At 57.4% G+C, this 21366-nt stretch overlaps 2 protein-coding genes across 2 annotated transcripts in view; one reads left to right on the forward strand and one right to left on the reverse strand.

Moving 5' to 3' along the window:
* PELP1 (proline, glutamate and leucine rich protein 1) overlaps positions 1-17415 on the reverse strand; it is a 23384-nt gene extending 5969 nt beyond the window's left edge. The window contains exons 1-5 of the mRNA XM_077746760.1: positions 17363-17415; positions 6061-6125; positions 5644-5749; positions 1409-1558; positions 1156-1227 (exon numbers count right to left, since the gene is read on the reverse strand). Coding sequence (XP_077602886.1) covers positions 1156-1227; positions 1409-1537 — 201 coding nt within the window. The 5' untranslated portion in view covers positions 1538-1558; positions 5644-5749; positions 6061-6125; positions 17363-17415. The remainder of the gene's footprint in view (positions 1-1155; positions 1228-1408; positions 1559-5643; positions 5750-6060; positions 6126-17362) is intronic.
* Positions 17416-17598: 183 nt separating this feature from the next.
* ARRB2 (arrestin beta 2) overlaps positions 17599-21366 on the forward strand; it is a 7039-nt gene continuing 3271 nt past the window's right edge. The window contains 5 exon segments of the mRNA XM_077746762.1: positions 17599-17652; positions 20216-20246; positions 20867-20927; positions 21029-21073; positions 21275-21366. The exon segment at positions 21275-21366 is cut by the window's right edge and continues 99 nt beyond it. Coding sequence (XP_077602888.1) covers positions 17630-17652; positions 20216-20246; positions 20867-20927; positions 21029-21073; positions 21275-21366 — 252 coding nt within the window. The 5' untranslated portion in view covers positions 17599-17629.

Genomic DNA, 21366 nt, shown 5'->3' on the forward strand with positions numbered 1-21366 from the left:
CCCCGCAGCAAAGCCTCACCCGCCCTGACCAGCGGGGGCTCGGGACAAACACCTGGCCTGTGCGGTTCCAGACGCTACTTTACAGAGTGTTCTGGAAAACTTGAACTTGGTAAAACTTCAGTTAAGAAACAGCCTGCCTCCGCTCGTTTGCCTCCCTGACGAAACCGTGTGCTGACCACCCGGACGTCCATTACCTGCGCTCAGGGCTGAAACCACAGACCTGGGAGGGCCTGAGCCGCNGCCCGCGCCCTCGCCCGTGTCCCCCGCGGACACCAGCGCCCCGGGGGCCACCGCCCGCACGCAGCAGCGCCGCCATCGACTCCCTCCCTTTCCTTCACGTTCCCGACCCGACCTCAGAACCGCGTGACCTGCCTTTCATCGTAACCTGGCGGCACGCTCCCGACCGTGACGCTGAGCACAGGCAACCACGCCGCGGAGCGCACGAGGGGCCGCTGCCTGCCGCTAAGCGGCCGCGCACCAGCGCGGCGCTGGGTGTCCCAGAGGAAGGAAGGAAGGACACTTAATCTCAGGACACCGTTTGCTCCCCCGGGCTGGCTGGCACCCAAGGACGCTGCGGCAACGAAGGAGCCGGTTACGCAGGGCTCTTTACCGGCGCTGCTGACAGAACGTGTCACTCTAGCTCCTGGGAATAAAGCTGGAGCTCCCTCCCGGCCCCTCCCTCCCTCCCGACCCACCGGCACCCTGCCCACGTTGCCGCACGGCCCCCCTGCAGGTCATGACGATCATGAAGGCTTGGGGGAAGGGGGGAAGGGACGGAGAGCTCAGACACAACTGATACGGGGAAGTGAGAAGTCGGGAAGGCTTCCTGGAGGAAGGAACAAAGTGAGGCCGGACGGCAGGAAAGAGGGCAGGGGAGTCTAAAGGCTCAGAGAGGAGGGCAGGGAGGGTCAAGAGCCCAGGCTCCAGCCGCAGACACAGGGTCGGATCCTTCCCGACCTCAGGCCAGTTACTCCACGCCCTCACCCGTGAGGGAGCAACGAGAACGCATTTCCGCGCTTGGAGGCGGCACGGTCGCAGCTGCAGACGCAGGAAGGCGGGCTGGGCGGACCGCCGCTCGGACACCCCAGCCGTGGGTCTGCGGGGAGACGGCCACCGAGCCTCGCGCTGGAGGGAGGGGTCCGCGCGCTCGCTCACCTTGAGAGACCCACACGCCCGAGGAAAGTAGGTCATACAAGCCTTCATTCCCTCCATCGCAGGGAGCTCACACTGCGGGCAAAACAGAGAGTGAGGCCGGGGCGGGGGGCCCGCTGCCCCCCCAGGCCCCTCCCACCCCCACCCCTCCAGGTCCTGCCTCGCTCGCCGCCCACTGCCCCCCCCTCCCCCGACTGTGATTCGATGGCGGGTAAGCTCTGGGAGGGCCCAGGCCGGGGGGAGGGGGGGCTCTCACCTCTGGCCTGAGGCCCAGCAGGGAGGTGAGGAGGCCGGGGAGGTGGTTCATGGAGATGTCGCGGAAGAGCGCGGGCAGCTGGGCCGCGTACCGGAGCAGGTCCGTCAGCACGGCCACGGCCAGCTCCATGGTCGGCGGCGGGTCCTGGGACTGAAAGCGACACCACCCGTGCTCCCAGCCTGACCTCCGCGTCACCAAGAGGAGCGCGACGCGGGGCTTCTGAGAAAGACCAGTGAAGGTCGCTGCCGCCAGCGAACCCACAGGGAAAGGGCGCTGGCGACGGGCACCCAATGCAGCGCCTCTGGCTACAGAAAGGCCGCACGGCTGCGTTTCCGTACCGCGGGCACCTGGGGGTCCTGACCTCCGTCCGCAACACGTGCGCCTTCCAGGGCCGACTCCCCACCGGGAACGGAGAAGGGCGCTGCTCACACTGCCCCGTGTGGCCACGCCGGCTTCTGCCCGGCTCACACCCAGCGGAGTCGCGGAGGAAGCAGCGGTTTGGGTCTAGGGCTTCCCTAGAAGACCAGCACGGACCCAAGGAGAAGGCGCTCGGCGCCCACCTCCTGCCACACCAGAGGCCTCGCGGCACCCAGACGTGCTCTGTGGAAAGTGAGGGCGGGGCCTCCTCCGCACCCTCCCCACGACTGGAACCTTCCCCACCGCTGCCACCGTCACAGAGGACACGGAAGCCCAGACAGCCCCCGCTTGCCGCTGCCACGGCTCCTGTGCAAGGACGGCCCCCTGCTCTCAGGGCCTGACACCGTCACCCAGGCCTGGTTTCCAGCCGGGCCCCCACATGGACGCCGCCTGCAGGCAGGTGCCCCCACCGGAAACCCTCTCTGAGCCCCTCCTCGCTCTGCCCAACTCCTCTCCCTCTTGAAAGGATTGTCTGGCTGCCCGACTCCGTTCCACCTGCTGCTCGCTCCCCTCCCCAGCTCTGGCGCCTCGGACACTTCTGCTGGCCTCGAACCCGAGCTGCCAAACCCAGAAACCAGGAGGCCGTGCTCGCCTCCCTCCACCTCAGAGGGGCATTAACAAGGGGTCCTGCCTCTTCCTCCCCCCACCGTCGGCTGCGCAGCCCAGGGGCCCCGGGAGCCCAGCCTCCCCCACCGGAGCGCGACCCACAGCGCGCCTCCGAATGCCGCGCATGCCGGTGGGGAAAGCGCTCCGGGGACTCGGCCTCACTGCCGCCCCATGGCTGACGGGGGCTCACCCCTGCGGAAGACACAGTGACGGAAGCCGGCACCCCTGGGCCCCGGGGGCCGCGCTGAGACACCTGGCCGCTGCCCCTCCCCAGATCAGGGGCACGCTTGCCNCCCGTGCTCGGAGATCCGGGAGTCGTCCTGGACACGTCCGGCCCCGACCAGCTCCGCCGTCGGGAGCCGTCCGCTGCGCCTGTGACCCTCTCGCGCGCTCAATCGGCTTCTCTTCGTGTCTATGGCCTCTTCTCCAGGCCAAGCTACCCCGACGTTTCCCTTCTGGGGGCCTTCCTGCCCCCAATCTGGCTCCCTCCTCGTCCCCTCTCCACACGGCAGCCCAAGCGGCCCTTCCGCCACCACCGCCACCACCGCGCCCTCCTCACCCCTACTCAAAACCTTCCACGAACTCCCACCGTCCCGAGAACGAACCCCGAACGCCCTCACATGCCCACGACGCCACCCGTGATCTGGTCCCCGCCCCCCGCCGGCCCCCCGGCGCCCCGTCAGCCCCGCCAGCTTGCGCGCAGTCCTTCGGATGGACCACCTCCTCTTCTCTCCCTTCCCTGGCCCAACCCACTCCAACAAACCCTCCCTGAACCACTGGCCCTGATGGCAAAGGCGCCCACCCCACCCCAGGCCACGTTCTCAGTTCTCAGAGAACTGCCTCTATTTCTGTTTAAAGTCGGCTCCATGCCCAACGTGCGGCCTGAACTCACAACCCTCAGGTTGCGAGTCGCACACTCTACCAGCTGAGCCGGGCAGGCGCCCCCTCCCATCTTACATTATTCAAGTAAAGTCTCTTCCGCTAGAAAACGGGCCAGCAAACTGTGCGGCCTGTGGGTGCCTGCTGCCCGTCTCTGCATGGCCCACAAGCTAAATGTGATTTTTACATTTTTAAACGGTTGGAAGACAAAAAAAGGCACAAAATGTAACAACACCCATATGTGGTTTGCGCAGCCTAAAAGCTTCACCATCTGTACCACAGAACGTCCAGAATCGTCAAACCTCCGTACGCTCCGCCTGAAACTACCACAGTGCTGGGTGTCAACCCTGCGTCACACAGCCGTGCGGGGAGAGGGGCGTTGGGTGGCTCAATCAGTTAAGCTTCAGACTCTGGATTTCAGCTCAGGTGTCAGTCTCGGGAGCCCTGAGTTCAAGCCCCGCACTGGGCTCCACTCTGGGCGTGAAGCCTACTTAAAAAATAAAATAAAATGGGGCGCCTGGGTGACTCAGCTGGTTAAGCGTCTGACTCTTGATCTCCGCCCAGGTCAGGATCTCACGGTTCGGGAGTTCAAGCCTCATATTGGGCTCTGTGCTGACAGAGCAGAGCCTGCTTGAGATTTTTTCTCCCCCTCTCTCTGCCCCTCCTCTGCGTGGACGTTCTCTCTCGTTTTCAAAATAAATTTTTAAAAAACATTTTTAAAAATGTTAATACGATATAATAAAAAAAAGTTTTTTTAAGTGACTAAAGATAGGATGGAAAACTACCTTCAATTATTTTGTTGAGGGAACAATGAACAGAGTTCTGTCGAGATGGCACACTCAAAATCACTCTTAACACTAAGCAGCATCATTTAGAGAATTTCTGGAGACAGAATTACGATTACATTAAGGCCCTCAGTATCTACTCGGTGTAACTGAGACAGTTTTCAGTAGTTTACAAATTCAGAAGCTATTTAAAGTTAGCTGAGATCTTGGGCGCCTGGGTGGCTCAGTCCTTAAGCGTCCGACTCTTGGTTTTGGCTCAGATCATGATCTCACAGTTCATGAGTTCGAGCCCCCACGTCGGGCCCTATGGTTACAGTGTAGAGCCTGCTTGGGATTCTCTCTCTCCCTCCCTCTCTCTGCCCCTCCCCAGCTTGTGTGCAGGAGCGCACTCCCTCTCTCAAAAAATGAAAAACATCAAAAAAAGTTAACTAGCTGAGATGTGAACACTTTCACATGCGTTTACAACTAGGTATGCAAAGGACAGTGAATTTCAAGAGCAATAGGGATGAAAATGCTTTGGTTTCAAGAGAAAATTAAAATTGAATAACCACAACTGGGCCTCTGAAAGAAGAGCGTCTTTCACTCAGATACAAGGATTTCTACGAAGGAGTAAACTGTTTAAGGCCACCACAGAGGGAAGATTCATCAATCTCCTCCAAATACGCACTCTAAAAATGTGAATACCAGCTAATTAGAACAAACTAGGAGGGGATGGTTTATATGACGCCTTTTCTGAATAAAAGTTGTTGTTGCTTTTTAATTTCCCCTACCTGTAAACATTTACTCCACAGAAAGTTCCCTGCACCCTGCGCCAGATTCCAGACACCATGAAAGCAGGGCTCAAGTCCACCTCACCACTGTCCCCCAGGACCTAGTGCTCGCCTGCAAGTGCTCAGAACACGCTGGCTGAAGAACTAGGTGGGGAGGTTATCGAAGGACGTAAGAGTAGGAAAAAATTGGGGCGCCTGGGTGGCTCAGTCGGTTAAGTGTCCGACTTTTGCTCAGGTCATGATCTCGCGGTTCGTGGGTCCGAGCCCCGCATCGGGCTCTGTGCTGACTGCCAGCTCGGAGCTTGGAGCCTATTTCAGAGTCTGTATCTCCCTCTCTCTCTGACCCTCCCCTGCTCACGCTGTCTCTCTCTCCTAGAAATAAAAAAAAAAAAAAAAAAGAGTAGGAAAAAATTAAAATGTCAAGAGAGGAAGAAAAGAGCAGCAAATAAGTAAATAAACATGATGATGATGATGATGATGATAACTAGAAATAAAAATAAAACACTTAGGAAAAGGAACTTTCAAGATGTCGCTTGTTAAAAAAGCTAGCGAAGAAGTGAACACGGTCGGGGCTGCAGCTGCCAAAGGTCAATGAACTAAACAAGCTCGTGGGTAAGACCATCAACCGTCCCCAGCACCGTTCCCACGTGCAGCCTGCGCTCCCTGCTGGCGGGAGACCTCCGCTGCCCACTCTGTCTGCACCTCCCAGGTCCCAGCCCCCCCGCCCCACACCCCTNGAGCCAGGGGCCCAGGGGATGGGGGAGGGGTGCGGCCTTACCTGCAAGACCTGCTGGATGCTGCGAAGCCAGGACACGCAGTGCTGCTGGAACAGCTCCGTGGGGCTCTCCCCCACCAGCAGGGACAGCAGACACAGCCCCTCAAAACTTACAGGAGACAAGGAGGTGACGACAAGCCCCGCGCAGAGGAAGCTCGTTCTACTCTAACTGGGCAGAGCGAGAAGTCGCCACAGACGCCCGGTGCTCTAACTCCTGCAGCGCTGGGAGGGCTTGAGGTGAGGGGCGGGCAGCNGGAGGGCACGTTCAACTCAAGGGAGCCCATGGAAGGAACGAACCCTCCCCACTCCAGGAACAGAGAAGTCTCTGGAATCCACGGGGTGGTGACGCTGGAGAGATGGACAGACACACGGCCCACTTCATAAGAAAACCCCCCTGGAGAGAGAAGGGCGCACACTCACCGAGTTTTGATGGAACCGAGACGGGCATTGCTGAGACCCACCAGCGCCCCGACAGCTGAGAGGTTCTGGGGGAAAGAAAGCAGGGAAGCGAGTGGGGATCAGGGTTCTCCCAGCCCCGCCCCGCCCTACAGAGCGCCTTCCTGACGTCACACCTCCTGAGCCCAACGACCCTCACGACCCTCACGACGTCGGCCTCTGCCCACTTCCCAGCAGCCTCAGCAGGCTTTCCCCAAGTTCATCCCGGCTCCCCGCCGGACACATCAGTGCGACGCAGGGGACACCCCACTCGCCCAGCGACCAGACTGCAGAGACGCGGCTCCCTCAGCCTGACCACCCTGGACGGCGCCCAGAGCAGAGGCGACCCCACAAATGCTTGCTGATCGGACGCTGACTCACCTGGAACCCCGTCTTCCTTCACCCCCAAACCCCTCTAGCCCCTGGCTTCCTGAGAGCCGCTAACTAAGGCCAACGCAGACCAAGTCGGCCAGAGCCTCCCTCCCGCACACTCTGGGGACCCTGAGAGAGGGGTCCCCCCAGCCCTGCCCTGCCATGCATAACCACCCCTGGGAGCCCAAACTCCCCTCGCGGCTCCTGGACGCCCCAGCCGCGCTCGCCACTCCTGTGCCAACAAGCACCTGCCACGCTCGGGGTCGCACGAAGGAACCAGAGCTGCGTGAACAATCAGGTCCCCGCTCTCAGGAAGGGAAACGTCTACTCTCTTGTTCCGTAAATATTTACTGAACGTCTGCTGCACCAGGGACACGGTTCTCCGTGCCGCGAAGCCGACGTTCTAGGTGGAGGCGACAGAAGAGAAACAAACCCCCAGACAAGAAACCAGGCGGGACGGTGCAAAGCGCCAGGGGCACGATGAAGCGGCCTTGGGAAGAAAGCAGCGGCCGGGAAGGGAAGGGAGACGGCGCTCCGCGCGCAGGGACGCCGAAGCCCTCTCTAAACCCGCCTTTCGGGCCAAGTGAAAGCAGGACACAGTCCCGTCCGCACACACAGGGTCATAAGGGCGCACACGACCCAGCACCTCCCCGCTCGGCTCCCGCACCTGTGCGTGAGGGGTCACAGCATCGTCCCCAGAGCCACAAGGGGAAACCATCCAAATGTCCATAGACCCGTGGACAGGGACACAATGTGGTGTCCCCACACAGCGGAGGGCTGTTGGGCCATAAAGGAGAAAAGGGAAGTTCCAAGATACGGATGGACCTTAAAGACACTACACTGAGTGGGAGAAGCCACCTGTGGTAGACTGCGTTCACACGGACAGTCGAAGCGGCAAACATAGAGACAAGACGAGGGGCTGCGGGGAAACGGGTGGTGACTGCCAATGGGTCCAGGGCTTCTTTCTAGAATGTTCTCCAACTGTTCACAGTGGGGGCACCCGGACCAGCTCGGTCAGTGGAGCGTGTGACTCTTGATCTCAGGGTCATGAGTTCAAGCCCCACGGTGGGTATAGAGATTGCTTAAAAATTAAGTTTTTAGGGGCGCCTGGGGGGCTCAGTCGGTTAAGCGTCCGACTTCAGCTCAGGTCATGATCTCACAGTTCGTGGGTTCGAGCCCTGCGTCAGGCTCTGTGCTGACAGCTCAGAGCCTGGAGCCTGCGTCAGATTCTGTGTCTCCCTCTCTCTCTGCCCCTCCCCCACGTACACTCTCTCAAAAATAAATAAAACATTAAAAAAAATTTTTTTAATATTTTTATTTATTTCTAGGAGAGAGAGAGAGACAGCATGAGCAGGGGAGGGTCAGAGAGAGAGGGAGACACAGACTCTGAAACAGGCTCCAGGCTCTGAGCTGGCAGTCAGCACAGAGCCCGACGCGGGGCTCGAACCCATGAACCGCGAGATCATGACCTAAACGGAAGTCGGACGCTTAACTAAGCCACTCAGGCACCTCTAAAAAATTTTTTTTAAATAAAGTTTTTAATGACAACGATAATAAATAAGTAAATAACACTGAGGGCAGTGATGGGTGCATGCTGTTCTTGGTGAAGAACAGCAGGAGGCGAACTCTCCCCAGAGGAGAGTGCGAGAGGCAGGAATAATAAAAGACACAAGTCGTGGGGCTGGGCCAGAGCTGTTGTCACACAGGCACCTGGTGACTTTCATTCCAAGTAAGATACAGACCATGAGAGGAGGGGAAGGGGGCAGAGGAGTGACACCACCTGACTTTTTTCCTTTAAGTTTATTTATTTATTTTGAGAGAGAGAGCAAGTAGGGTAGGGGCAGAGAGAGAGGGAGAGAGAGGCCCAAGCAGGCTCTGCAGTGTCAGCGCAGATGCGGGGCTCGAACCCACGAACCATGAGATCATGACCTGAGCTGAAATCAAGAGATGGACGCCTAACTGAGCCACGAGGTGCTTCTCGTCTGACTTATTTAAAACACACCCCGAGGCCGAGCTGCCTAGCCGGGCGGCGGACGCGATCAGGACCCGGGCAGCGAGGTAACGCGGGAGCCACAGGGTCCAGTTCCAGATGTGTCCTGAAGGCAGAGCCCACAGAATGTGCCGGCTAACTGGGCACAGGCGGGGGTCAGGGAGACGCAGAGGCCACGGACGTTTGCTAGCAGGGGTCCCGCAGGAGGGGGCGTGTCACACGTGCGGTTCTGGGTCCCCACGTGGCACCAGAGGGGACTGCGGCTCAGGCACCGGGCGGGCGGGGCAGGAGAGGCCAGGCCTTGGTGGGAGCACGGATCTGGGAAGCTGTCGCCACGAGGCTGGTCAGCCCTCCAGGGACAGCGCCGTCGCAGGGGAAATCGCCCGGGTTCTCGGGCTCCATCGTGCAGAGGAGCGAGGCGAGGAGGACCCGGTAAAGGCTGGAACGGAGTGAGCAGATCGGGTGAGAAGAGAATCAGGAGGGCGTCCCGGAAGCGAAGGAAGTTTCAAGAAGGAAGGAGGGGCCAAGGGCATGAAACGCCGCGGACAGGACAAGGACAGAGGCCCAACCTCGCCCTCTGAACTTCACTCCCTGGTGGGCACAGGTGGCCTTCAAGAGCCGCCGTGGCCCCCGCAAATGGGTGATCCGGTGAAGGGGTGAGNTGACAGGCACGGACGCACCGGTGCTCTCCGCGCCTGCGCTCACCGGCTACACGCGAGTCACCAGTGCACAGAGGAAACCGGGCCGGTACCGTCCTGACCCCGACCAAAGTCACCACCACCAGTAAACAGGCAGAGAGACACCACGCGCCCCCGACACGACCAAAAGGACACGGGCTGCACCCCTCCTGCCGCACCCGAGACGCCCCGCAGCCCTCAGAACCGTCACGGCCTCAGCACAAAGGTGGAGAAACTGCTTCAGTTTACAGAAGACTAAAGCGGGGACACCTGGGGGGCTCGGTCCGCGGAGCGGCGACTCCTGGCCTCGGGCCTGGGAGCTCGAGCCCCAGGACGGGTGTAGAGGAGGGCGCCTGGGCGCCTCGGGAGGCGTAGCGTCCGACTCTGGATTTCGGCTCAGGTCATGATCTCACGGCTTGGGAGTTAGAGCCCCGCATCGGGCTGCAAGCTAGCAGTGCAGAGCCCGCTTGGGACTTTCCCCCCTCTCTCTCTCTCTCAAGTATAAATAAATGTTAAAANCTCTGCTAACATTGTCTTTCTTTCTCCAAGAATAAATAAAGCATTAAAAAAATTTTTTTTTTAAAGTAAAATGTTGACATTTGGGGAAAAGCTGTACGAGAATTCTATTATTCCTTCCAATTGTGTATAAACTTTAAATTATTTCAAACCAACGTTATTAAATCAAAGAGGAACGGGAGAACCGGAGGCCGCAGGGGCAAACAACTGAGGCGGCGCCGGGGAGAGGAGGGCGACGCGCCAGGAGACGGGTGGTCAGCAGCTGGGAGCCGCGTGCGGAGGAAACGGCCCCCCAGAGCGGACGACGCGGGGACGCGGGCGAGGGCCAGGGCACAAGCAGGCCCGGGAGGGAAGGCGGCTCCTACAGACGCGGTTACGCGGGCGGATACGGCACCAGGGGCCCAAGGGACTGCCACCGAGTGTCTACCGTCTCGGCGGAGTGGGAAGCAGGTCATCGACGAAGAGCGAGGGTGCGGAGAGGTGCTCGCAGGCCGTGGGGAGAGCGGACACGCAGCACGACTGCTGGGAGTCTGACTGAGCAGTCGGCCGGCCGGGCGCGTGTTCCTCTCCAGCCAGCACGGCTGCGCCGCCGCAGGCACAGCAGAGACCGACCTGAACTTGACACAGACGTGGTCCTGCCAGGCAAGCACAATGTAGAGAGAGTGGCAAGAAAGCAATTATCCTGGACTTTAAATCAGGACAGGAGGGAAGGGAGGACATGACGGATGACATGGGGGTTGATGTCTTTCAGGCAGTGCTAAGCGCTGGGACAAACAAGACGTGACAGAGAACGCCGGTTTGGGAGGCGGCGGCACGCGGTGGTCAGGGAAGACTCCCGTGACACAGGGGCCGGTGAGCTGAGACCTGGGTGGCGTGGTCACCTTCCCAGGAGTCTCCCGCCAAGCGGTCAGCTTCGGCGGCCACGGTTCAGGCAGACGGGGAGCTGGAGGGATGACGTCGAGAGGTAAGCGGGGGCCACACAAGGTGGAGCCTCACGCGATGGGCAGTCGCCGTGCGGTTTGGAGCAAGAGAGCGCTGCCATCTCGCCGATGTTTTTAAAAGGATCGCGCTACTGGCTGGGGAAGGGAACAGTGCAGAGCCGTGGGGACACAAGGCATTACAAGTCCCCTGTCCTCCTGAGAACATTGTCACTGGGGAAATGAGATCGGGATTTGCTTTAAAATGCCCTGGAGGGGCGGGGGCGGGAGGGTGGCCATTAAACAATGTTGGGAAAAGAAAAGGCTCATTGTTAAATGGGGGTGTGGAGACTGGCATTGGATGGGACACTTCAAAACACTATTTCCTCTACTTTTGGGTCATCTGAAACAAGTCTCCTAAATCTTTGTTAATTACACATGAAAACAAATCAGGGGCGCCTGGGGGGCTCAGTCGGAAAAGCTGCCGACTTTGCCTCAAGTCAAGACCTCCTTGTTCCCGAGTTTGAGCCCCGCGTCAGGCTCTGTGCTGACAGCTCAGAGCCTGGAGCCTGTCCTGGATTCTGTGTCCCCCTCTCTGCCCCTCCCCTGCTTGCACGTGCGCGCGCTCTCTCTCAAAAATAAACAAACATTAAAAAAAAAAATCAAAGCCTAGCTGTATAGATGGGAAGAAAGGAGACTAGATACACGCGAAACAAATAAATACGTCGCTTCGGTAGGGGCTAAGAAAAGACACTTAATCGCAGGTGGTTTGGAATGTTTCCCAAAGACAGTGACGAATAAACACAGAATCAAAAAGATTCTTGTATGGGGCGCCTGGGTGGCTTAGTCGGTTGAGCGTCCGACTTTCGCTTAGGTCGTGATCTCGCGGTTCGTGGGTTCGAGCCCCGCGTCGGGCTCTGTGCTGACTGCCAGCTCGGAGCCTGGAGCCTGTTTCAGTCTGTGCCTCCCTCTCTCTGTGACCCTCCCCTGCTCACACTGTCTCTCTCTCTCTCTCCTGGAAATAAATAAAACATTAAAAAAAAAAAAATTAAAAAAAAGATTCTTGTGGGGAGCAGGAAAGCAGCAAAGGAGGATCCCAAGCAGAGAACCGTACGTGCAAAGGCCCAGGGCCAAGAAAGCCCAGCTACGGAAGGATTTTAAAAGACAGCAGATGAGATCGGAATTTTACTTTGGAAAGCTCACTCCGGGGGCGCCTGGGGGGTTCAGAAGGTTAAGCATCCCACTTCAGCTCATGTCACGATCTCACGGTTCGTGGGTTCGAGCCCCCGCATCGGGCTCTACGCCGGCAGTGCAGCTTGGGATTCTCCTTCTCTCGGCCCCTCCCCGCCTTGTGCGCACATGCACACTTTCTCCCTCTCAATCAAGAAATAAACCTTTAAAAAAAAAACAAACAAAGAACACACCGGCTTTAAAAAAAGAAAAGGGAAAAAAAAGCTCACTCAAGCGGCTGCATGAGAAATGGATGAAGTGTAGCAAGAATGAGGCGAGGAGACACGTCGGGAATTTGCTGCTAGAATCTGTACCAGAAACTGAACTGGTCCAATTTCGCTGTGGACCTACTGAGTCCACAGGGCCTCCAGGAAAGCAGAGCTGGTGAGTGAGTCTACACAGAGGGCCCAATCAGTGGGCCGATATGTCTTTCCAACGAGCTCCAACCCACTTCCTTTCGCTCATTTCTCATCTCGACGGGACTAGAAAGCCTCCGAGGGAAAAGACCATGCCTGTTTACCTACCCAGAGATGAGAAACAATAGCTAACCCTTACGGATACTCAGTAAAAGTTTGTTGAATAAAAGCTTAAGGGGAAACGAAGAAAATCCATGTACTGAGGGTCCAATAGAGAGACCCACGCAGGAAAAAAGTGAAGGCAGAATATGCTCCCTCCCCCCAAAAAAAGCAATACAGACAATATTAAAAGGGGAGTCTAGTTTCTCACATCCCCTTTAGCTTTGCTCAAAATTCTACTAGACTTTAGCCACTTGCAAAACATAAGATGTTAAGTGCGGGAGCTCGCCTCGAGGGAGAAGTGCACACTTGAGAGACGATGAAAGAAACCATACATGTACAGGCGGGGCAGGTGATGTTTCAGAAATACCTAAAACCACATGGATTAGAAAAGGAGAATTTAGGAGAGAAAATGCATACTCAGCTCCCGCTTCCCAGGGTGGGCTGAGATAGCAGAGGCCCGTCTGCCGCCCTCAGTAGTGAGATTAATGTTCACATCAAGGATGAGGCTGTCCCTGGTAACTGTGGGGCTGAGACTGCAGAACCGCACAGCAGTGGCTGTGACCACCCTCTTCCTGGAAGGAAGCACAGAGCTGGGAAGGTCCCAGTAACAAAGTCCCATCAAGGAAGACCACGTGTATTTGGACCTTGAAGGACGGGTAAAATCTGGGGGGAGGGCGAGGTGGATGGAGGGCAGGAGACATTAAAGGCACACCCACTGCTGGACATAATGTTGGGACACACGATGCACTCTTACCATCAGTGCCTTCAGCTGGGCAAGAGGAAGGGGGTTCAGGCGAGGATGGGGGCAAAGGGAAGGATGTGGAACAGGGTGGACGGGTGGGAAAGTTACTTAAATGATAAAATCAACAGGACTGCATACGAGGTATGTGAGCAAGAGTTCAGGATGACATGTGGGTTTCTGGTTTGCAGAACTGCATGGATGTGGTTATCCTTAGGATAACCCAAAGGACCCTTCCAGGCCAGTGTAGAAAGCTCTACACGATCTGCCCACTGCCTACTCACCGCACCAGCTTCATCGGGTCCTCTCTCTCCCCCCACCGCCTCTGAGCCCCAGACACAACGCCCTTCTTTTCCGTTCCTTCCCACCACGAGCCTCCCATTGCCTGAACGCTTCTCCCGTTTTCATTCCCTACCCAACCCTTACTCATCCGGGGAGGTAGGGGGCGGGGGTGGGGTCTCAGCTTAAACTCCAGGGCCTCAGGAAAATCTCTGTAGTTCTCCAGGTTAGCCTAGAGGTCCCTACTATACAATTCGCACAGCGTTTGAAAGCGTTCGTTCGTCGCCACTGCCGTCTGTAAAGTGGAGCACCCTGAGCTCAGCCCCTCGTAGGAGCTCAGTAAGTAACTATCTGTTGACTACGTTCACTCACTCCGTCGAAACGATCCCCAAAACCAGACACGCCGGGGCCCGGACTCGAACCCGCTCTCGTGTGACCACCTAGAAAGAGGCCCTTCCTCTCGCCTGAGTTTCCACCGACGGCCTTCTCAAGGCGTGGACGCCGCCCGGACCGACTCGGCTCGGCTCGGCTCCTNGCTCTGTGCCCCGGGCTCGCGGCCCGTCCGCTCTCCGCACGGCGGCGTCCTGGGAAGCGGCCCCTCGTCTGGAGTCGGGGACGCGCGTACGCGGCCTGCAGGACCACGAGCCTCCTGTGTCCCCAGCCCCCTGCCCGGAGGAGCGTGCGTGCGCCCCCGACCTCAGCCTGTGCACCGACGCCGGAACACGAAGTTTGTTTCAACGCAGCGGGGTCGGCCCCCGGCGTCTTTCACCAGGTGCGCGTCCTGGCGTGTTTAGGCTGCGGGGTGCGAAGACATGGCTGCACCGTGACCTGATTCTGTGGTCGAGGACAGTGTCCGCAGCTGCTCCGGCGTTTCACTGATCCGCTGTACTGCGCACTCCCACGTGCCTCTGTGCACAAAGATCTAGTCATTTAAACTGGGGAAAAAAAAGTCTAAGGGTCGTCTTTATTCCTCTCTGCCCGCCCCTCTGTCTAACCGTTCTTCCAGCCCAAAACACGTTAACCCAGTACCATTACTTTTTTACTCTGCGTGCATCTCCGGGGCCACTGTCACCATTGCCTCCCATCTGGCCCCTTAACAGTGGCCTCCTCATCGCTCCCTCCGGGCCTTGAGTCCTCCCTTTCTCTGCAAAGCAGCCAACCAGAATGGTCTTCTCACACATCAAGTCAGGTCTTGTCACTCCGGCTTAATGTCCCGCGGTGGCCTCCAAATATGATGTGAATGAAATCCCATCTTCACCTCGGCCACTGGAATCCAGGTAATCTGACCCATACCTCCCTCCCTCTCTGTCCTCAATGTATTGCACAAGAATCCCCAGTTTCCCTGTCTTTTCTGATCTTTGAGCCAAACTAGCCTTCTTTCTACCCCCCAGCAAGCCCATCCCCACCTCAGGACCTTTGCACACGTTGCTGCTACTGCCTAGAGAAACTTTCCTTTCGTTCCTTGTGACTGATACCATCTTGCCGTCCTCAAAGAGGGCTTCTTTTTAAGTAGCCCCTACTCCAACTCTCGTCATCCTTCACCATGTCACCCTGCTTATTTTTTTCTTAACAACTCATAACGGTATCCAAAATGTATTTATTTTCTTCCGGACAACCTCTTCTAGCTAAAATACAAATCACAGGAGAGGGGTCTTCCCTCCCCCTCCTTGCCTAGAGCAGTGCCTGGCACATAAAAGGTGCCTGATGTCTGTTGCATGAATAAATAAGAGTTGGATAAAAGAGAAAACCTACTTTTAATTTTGGCAGGAACTGGCAAAATGCCCACGAGAATGGTTGCATTGACTTAACACCCTACCCTACTTGACCCATGTAAAGTAGTGCTTTGTACACAATCCTAATACCAGGTTTATTAGTTTGTAGCAACTCTTCTTGGATGCGGGGGGGCCTTATTCTTGATTGTTATATAGTTGCAAGGTTGCAAGAGACTTCTTCTAATTCGTCGTTTTAATTTTAATCTCTTCCTCTTTTGGAAGTAACTCTGGGCTAGACCCCTGGATTCAAACACCAGCTTTGCCTCTTGCTAGTGTGTGAACCTACAGGTTACTTAACTGTGCCTCCATTTCTTCGGGGTTTTTTTAACGTTTATTTATTTTTGAGAGCAAGCCAGTGCGGGAGGGGCAGAGAGACTCCCAAGCCCAACCCTGGGCTTGAATTCACAAACGGGGAGATCATGACCTGTCAAAACCAGGCTTCAGATGCTTAACCAACTGGGCCACCCAGGCCCATACACGTGCGCGTGCGTGTGCACGCGCACACACACGCAGATAATTATAAAACCTTAATGTATCGGGCTGCATTAAATGAACTGATATTTGTAAACTGCTTGGAACAATGTCTGGCATGTGGTAAATACTATAAAGTGCTAGTTGTTTCTATTTATAGCCCTGGGGTTTGATGTCTTCTGAGGCTTTTTCCCAACCTCCAAGATTATAAAAATATTTTCCTATACTTTTTCCTAGTACTTTTATAGTTTTATTTCATGCATTTAGCTCTTTAGCCCATCTGGAATGTATTTTGTTTAAGGTGTGAGATGGAGACATAACTTCTTTCTCCCAAGTGAATAGCCAGTTGTCTCACCCCAATTGAGTGAATATGCCATTCTTTTTCCGTTGACTTGAAATGCTGCCATGTGAGTTTGTATCTGGACACTATTCTGTTTCACTGCTCTGTTTGGTATCACCGCACCGATAACACGATTTTAATTATTGTGACATAATAAATTACCTTAGCAGGTAAGGCAGATGACTGCTTTATTCTTATTTTTCAGAGTTATCCTGGCTACGCTTGCAAATTCATTCTTCTGATTGTTTAGAGTCAAGTTCCTCCCCGCAAAAAGTCCCATTGTTATTTATTTATTTATTTATTTATTTTTAAAGACTAGTCAGGTGTAGGTGTGAGAAGGCGGGGGAGTGGAATGAGGAGTTTGATCTGTTACTGACTGGGATCACTTGAGATAAGTCCCTATCTTTGGCCTGGCCTCCCATTGCTATTTTGATAAGGCGTTAAATCTATGGACAACTTGCAAAGAAATGACATTTTTATAATGATGGTTTTTCCCATCATTATAAAGTATAATGGTGTATCTCATTCTTTCTGGTGTCTTTAGGATCTTTCTGAAATTTTCTGTATATTAGTATCTTTTAACGCAGTAGCTTTCAGGCCACACAGGCCACTACGCTTCAGTTGCAAAATCACTTTACATGTGTAGCAATATAGCTCTGGTTACCTTCTGGTCATGACCCTTTGACAAAAGTGGCGAGTCTAAAAGAAATGTCTGATCTACAGCTTGCAAGGGGGGAAGAGCGAGCTCAGCCGGTGGCAACAGAACTGAGAACCTGTGTTTGAACCTTAAAGGCGATCGTCCGTTGTGCAGATTACTTTTTGTTGCATGGGAAATGGAGGGTGTGAAGGTAGTTCACCTGGGTGGGGAAGACGGGGAAGGATGGGAAAAGAGATGGAAGGCGGAGAAATACATGAACTCCTTAAGTCCAGAAATGCCAGGCCATCTACCACCCTCCCCACCCCCAGGCCCTTTCGCCCTGCAAGTGGCTCTTCAGCCCAGGCCCCCCTCCCCTGCATTCCATCCTTCACCATCTCTGGACTAGTTTTAGTCTAGACACCCACCCTCCACGTTGCCCAGAACTGTCCCCCTAAACGGGAAGTCTCATCATGCCAGCCTTTTGCTTGAAAAACCACTACCGGATCCATGTGCCCCCCCCCCCCCTCCAAGGAGGACCTCAGTCTCGTTCCTTCTACCTGCTCTGCAGAATCCTTCACATTCTGTTCCAGTCGCCCTCCCCAGCCCTATCCCTCCTGCCAGCGAACCCCACAAACACTTCAGAACAGGACGTGCCTCGCCCGCCTCTGGGGAGCACCCTTTCTGCTCCCCCTTCAGAAAGACTGTCCTCAAACGTCTCCTCCTCCGGACCGCGTCCAGTCCCCTCCGTCCCTGCCCCCGTCAAGCCCTGGCCGTCGCTGTGTCTCCTGAGTCATACCTCTCCAGCCTCGTATCCTTGGGATCATGATACCTGTTTACGCGTCTCCTGAACTGTCCTAGGGAAGCAGGGGCCTGCGCATTCGTGTGCGTGTCCCCGCCGCCCAGCGCAGTGACCAGCACATTACAGGCACGGACGGAGGCGGGGATGCTCGCTGTGAAGACCGCGGATGGAAGACGACACGGGGAGTCCGAGAAATTAGGCAAAGGAACCCTGCGAAGCTCAAAGACGGACGCCAGAGGGCGCTGCCGCACCACGACCGNCGAGCCGCGGACCGGGCGGGCGGCGGGCGCGCGCACCATGGGGGAGAAACCGGGCACCAGGTAAGGGAGGTGGGGCCACGCGGCGGGACGTGGGCGGCGGCTCGGAGCGGGTGCCGGGACGGACCCCAGACAAGGGCACCGGGGAGAGAACCCAGGGGCCGGACGCCTGGGTCCCTAGGGGGCAGCCATCCGGGGCCGCACGCCCAGGTCCTCGAGGATAATGAGGGGGACGCACGCCGGGGCCCTTTGCAGCAAGCGAGGGCTGAAGGGGGCCAGGAAAGCGGCGTCTGGGTTCTCGCAGGGATGTGGGGGCCGAACGGCTGGGCTCTCGGGTGCGGGCTGCGATGCAGGGGCGGAGGGAGGAGGAGCAGGTGGCCGGCCCCGAGGGGTCGGGTATGGGAAGGCTGGATGCCGGGAGGGGATCCCCCCTCCCCAGACTCGTGCCGAGCCGCTGCAAAGCCTCCTGTCCAATGCCCCACGGGCAGTCGGGCCGTCCCAAGGGCCAGGTGGCCCTGCTTCCAAACTTCTGCCTTCGCCCAGGTTGCTAGGAGCGGCGGCTTCGTCTTGGGGGAGCCGAGTGCATGACGACCCTCCCCACTTCTGGGCCTCACCCCTCTTCCCGGAGGTGAGGGCAGGCAGTATCTGCCCCGGGCACGCCATCCACTCCCTCCCCGGATGTTTTCTGTGCAATCGAGGCTCCTTCCTTCCACTGATGCCCCGAGTTCTCTTTTTTGGTCTCTAGCAAAATCCACTTCCTGTTGTGGCCCAGCACCCCCAAGGGGGCAGTGGGTGAATGCCAGAGTCCCTGGGGACTGGGAGCCAAAGAGGAGATTGGGGCTCAATGCCTCTGTCCAGAGGGATCAGGAACGGGGCCCCAGAGCACGGCTGGCACTCGTTCTGCCGAAGGTGGTCATTAAGAGCCCCATGGCTCCCAGCCACGGAGTGGCAGCAATTAGAGAGGTGACCAGAGGGAGGGCTGGTGCCCCGGATTAGGGCTTAAGCACCCTCCGGAGAAAGGGGAAGTCACTGACTTGAGGAAGGCCCCCAATTTCCGTTATGTGGTTCAGGGAGGGGGATGGATGGACCAGAGGGGGGGGACTGCTGACTTGGCACAATTCCCGCCACCCCCATCCAGTTCTGGGCCACAGGAAACCGAGACAGCATCTGGCTCCACTGGCTCCACCGGTCACCCCCGTGCTCTGCCTCCTGGGCCAGCGCGGTGTGCACGTGCTGCCCCTCCCCGGCCCGGGCTCCGGAGGGCAGGTGCCCAGCAGCCCACTCCGGGGCCATTAGCTCAAAACGGCGGCCCGGTGGCTTTCCTCCTAGCAGGAAGAAACACGGGGACAAAGAGGAAAACTGGAAGCAAAAGGGATGGAGAGTGGGTGATGCCCCCGCAGGCGCCCCCAGCTTGGGCCAGGAGGCGGTGCTTTATTCGAGCTGCCACTGTATCCGTGCTTACCCTCCTTCATCGGATGGGCTACCCAGGGACCTCCATACCCTTTGCCTTCTGGCCTTTGGATAACTTGACCTTCCGGGAAGAAGCGACAAATGAAGTTGTAAGAGTAAAGCTGTGGGAGGGGGGGGGGGGNACAGGCCGGTTGGCAGCATATCCGAGGAACCTTCCAGGGATCCCTGCTGAGGCAGAGCAGACTGGGATGAGCAATGTCAGGCCTGCAAGTAGCCCGAGCGCAGGGTCTCCAGACACCTACTACGCTCTCAGCAGCGGGTAGAGTCCGGGCTTAGAGCCTTCCAGCTCTGGGAAGCGCGAATCCCCCTCGACTCAAGGAACTTAAGCGCCGTTGCAGGGACACGAGAGTATATAACGGTTTAGTGGGTTACAAGCTCACAGCCAGACTGCCTCATCTGAATTCCACCATTTACACGCTCTGGGGCCTTAGGCAAAAATCCCGTGTCCTCACTTTCCTCACCTGTGAAGTAGGAATGGTAGGACCTCCGTTGTTGGGTTGCTGAGACTGTCAGATGAGATAACACACACAGCGCACCTGAAATAGAACTGGGTGCGGGGCATTCACCCACTAAAGGTCAGAGGCGTCACCATCTCCACGGTCCGGCGGGCATCCATCGTGCCGGGGATGCCCCACTGAATGGGGTCTGGGACGTCCACGCTCGACCTCGTGATTCGCAGCTTACTGCCCGGGCATGCTGTCACACCACAAGTAAAACATCAGCAAGTGTGACGGGAGCCCCCCAAAAAAGGGAGGTATAATGGGGTCCCGGGCTGGATCTGCTTTCTCAGCAAGGTGATATCTGAGTTCAGCCTTCAAAGACAAGTAAGCTCTGAGGCTGCTGAGGTTAATGGAGTAGGGCCGTTCCTAAAATGTCAGGAGCCAGAGCCAGGGCCACTGCCCCTCTGGGTGCCCCGGCTGTCTTTGGAGACCAGAGGCGACAGAAGGAGGGTTACGTCTTAGACAGATTCCCCTACAACCTGCCCATTCAGGTCCCCCCAGGAGATGTCCTCTGGCAAGAGCTGGGTGCTTCCTGGGCCACCAGAGGAGGGGACCTAGTGAGGGTNAGGGCGGACCTTGCTCCTCAGGCTGGCCCGGGGTGGGGGTCCCTGCCGAGTCTGATGCAGGCATTGGGGTTTCCCTTTCTGTTTTGTTAGGGTCTTCAAGAAGTCGAGCCCTAACTGTAAGGTGAGTCGGTTTCCCATTCGCTTCCCCTCCCGGCCCCTTCCTGGGCCCGAGCAAGGCCCAGCAGCACCTAGATGATCCTCACCCTCTAGCTCCCCACTTCCTGTGACAGCTAAGAGCCAACTTCCTTCCCTCCTGAAGCCCCTTGCCGCAAAGTCCGCTAGCTCACCCTTGCACTCAGCCACAGGGCTGGGTGGGGACCGGCCTGGGTCCCCGAGGCCAGACAAAGGGGGAGGAGCCAGAGCCCTAGGCTGTGACCCTCGTAGGAGCCAGCTCAGGGTGCCTGGGATGGGACCAGTTAGAAACCCCCAGGCTACGGTCTGGGTGTCCTAACTGGCCGCCCCTACGAGTCCTCCCCAAGACACCCCCTCCCACAGCCACCACCCCACCCATCCCAACACACACACACATGCTTGACTTGTGGGCAAAGGCGTGACAAAAGCTTCAAAGTTGAGTAATCTGGGAAACCCCACTATTCTCCCCTGCTCTTTCCTTCCTATGGAAGGAAACTTGGGGGACCCCCCCCCGGCCTGGGGATCCCACAGGCAGGACAGCCCCCCTCAGGGCTCTGCGGCCCTGCACCCGCCCGCCCAGGCTTCCCTGCGCCCCTTCTGTCCCCTCAGCTCACCGTGTACCTGGGCAAGCGGGACTTCGTAGACCACCTGGACAAAGTGGACCCTGTCGGTAAGTGTGCCCAAGCCCCCCAGGTGGGGCGGAGTCCCTGGGCCCAGGGACGGAGGAGAGGCGCTGACAGCAAGTGAGCTCATGCGGCGTCCCTTTCCCAGATGGCGTGGTGCTGGTGGACCCTGACTACTTGAAGGACCGCAAAGGTACCAGCCCGAGCGCAGGGGCCCGAGGGGAGGCCAGGGCGGCACGGGGACGGGCCCGGAGAGACCAGAGGGCTGAGAAGGCAGGGGGAGGAGGAGGATTTGGGCAGGTTTCCTGCTGCAGAGGAAGGAGCAGCTGCCACCAGGTGCTGGGGGGCTGGAGAAGGGGGGCCCCTGAGCGCCCGCCTTGCCCTCCCTCACCAGTGTTCGTGACCCTCACCTGCGCCTTCCGCTATGGCCGCGAGGACCTGGACGTGCTGGGCCTGTCCTTCCGCAAAGACCTGTTCATCGCCACC

Source organism: Crocuta crocuta, unplaced genomic scaffold, assembly GCF_008692635.1.
Source record: "Crocuta crocuta isolate KB4526 unplaced genomic scaffold, BGI_CrCroc_1.0 scaffold139, whole genome shotgun sequence".
NCBI classification, from domain to species: Eukaryota; Metazoa; Chordata; class Mammalia; order Carnivora; family Hyaenidae; genus Crocuta; species Crocuta crocuta.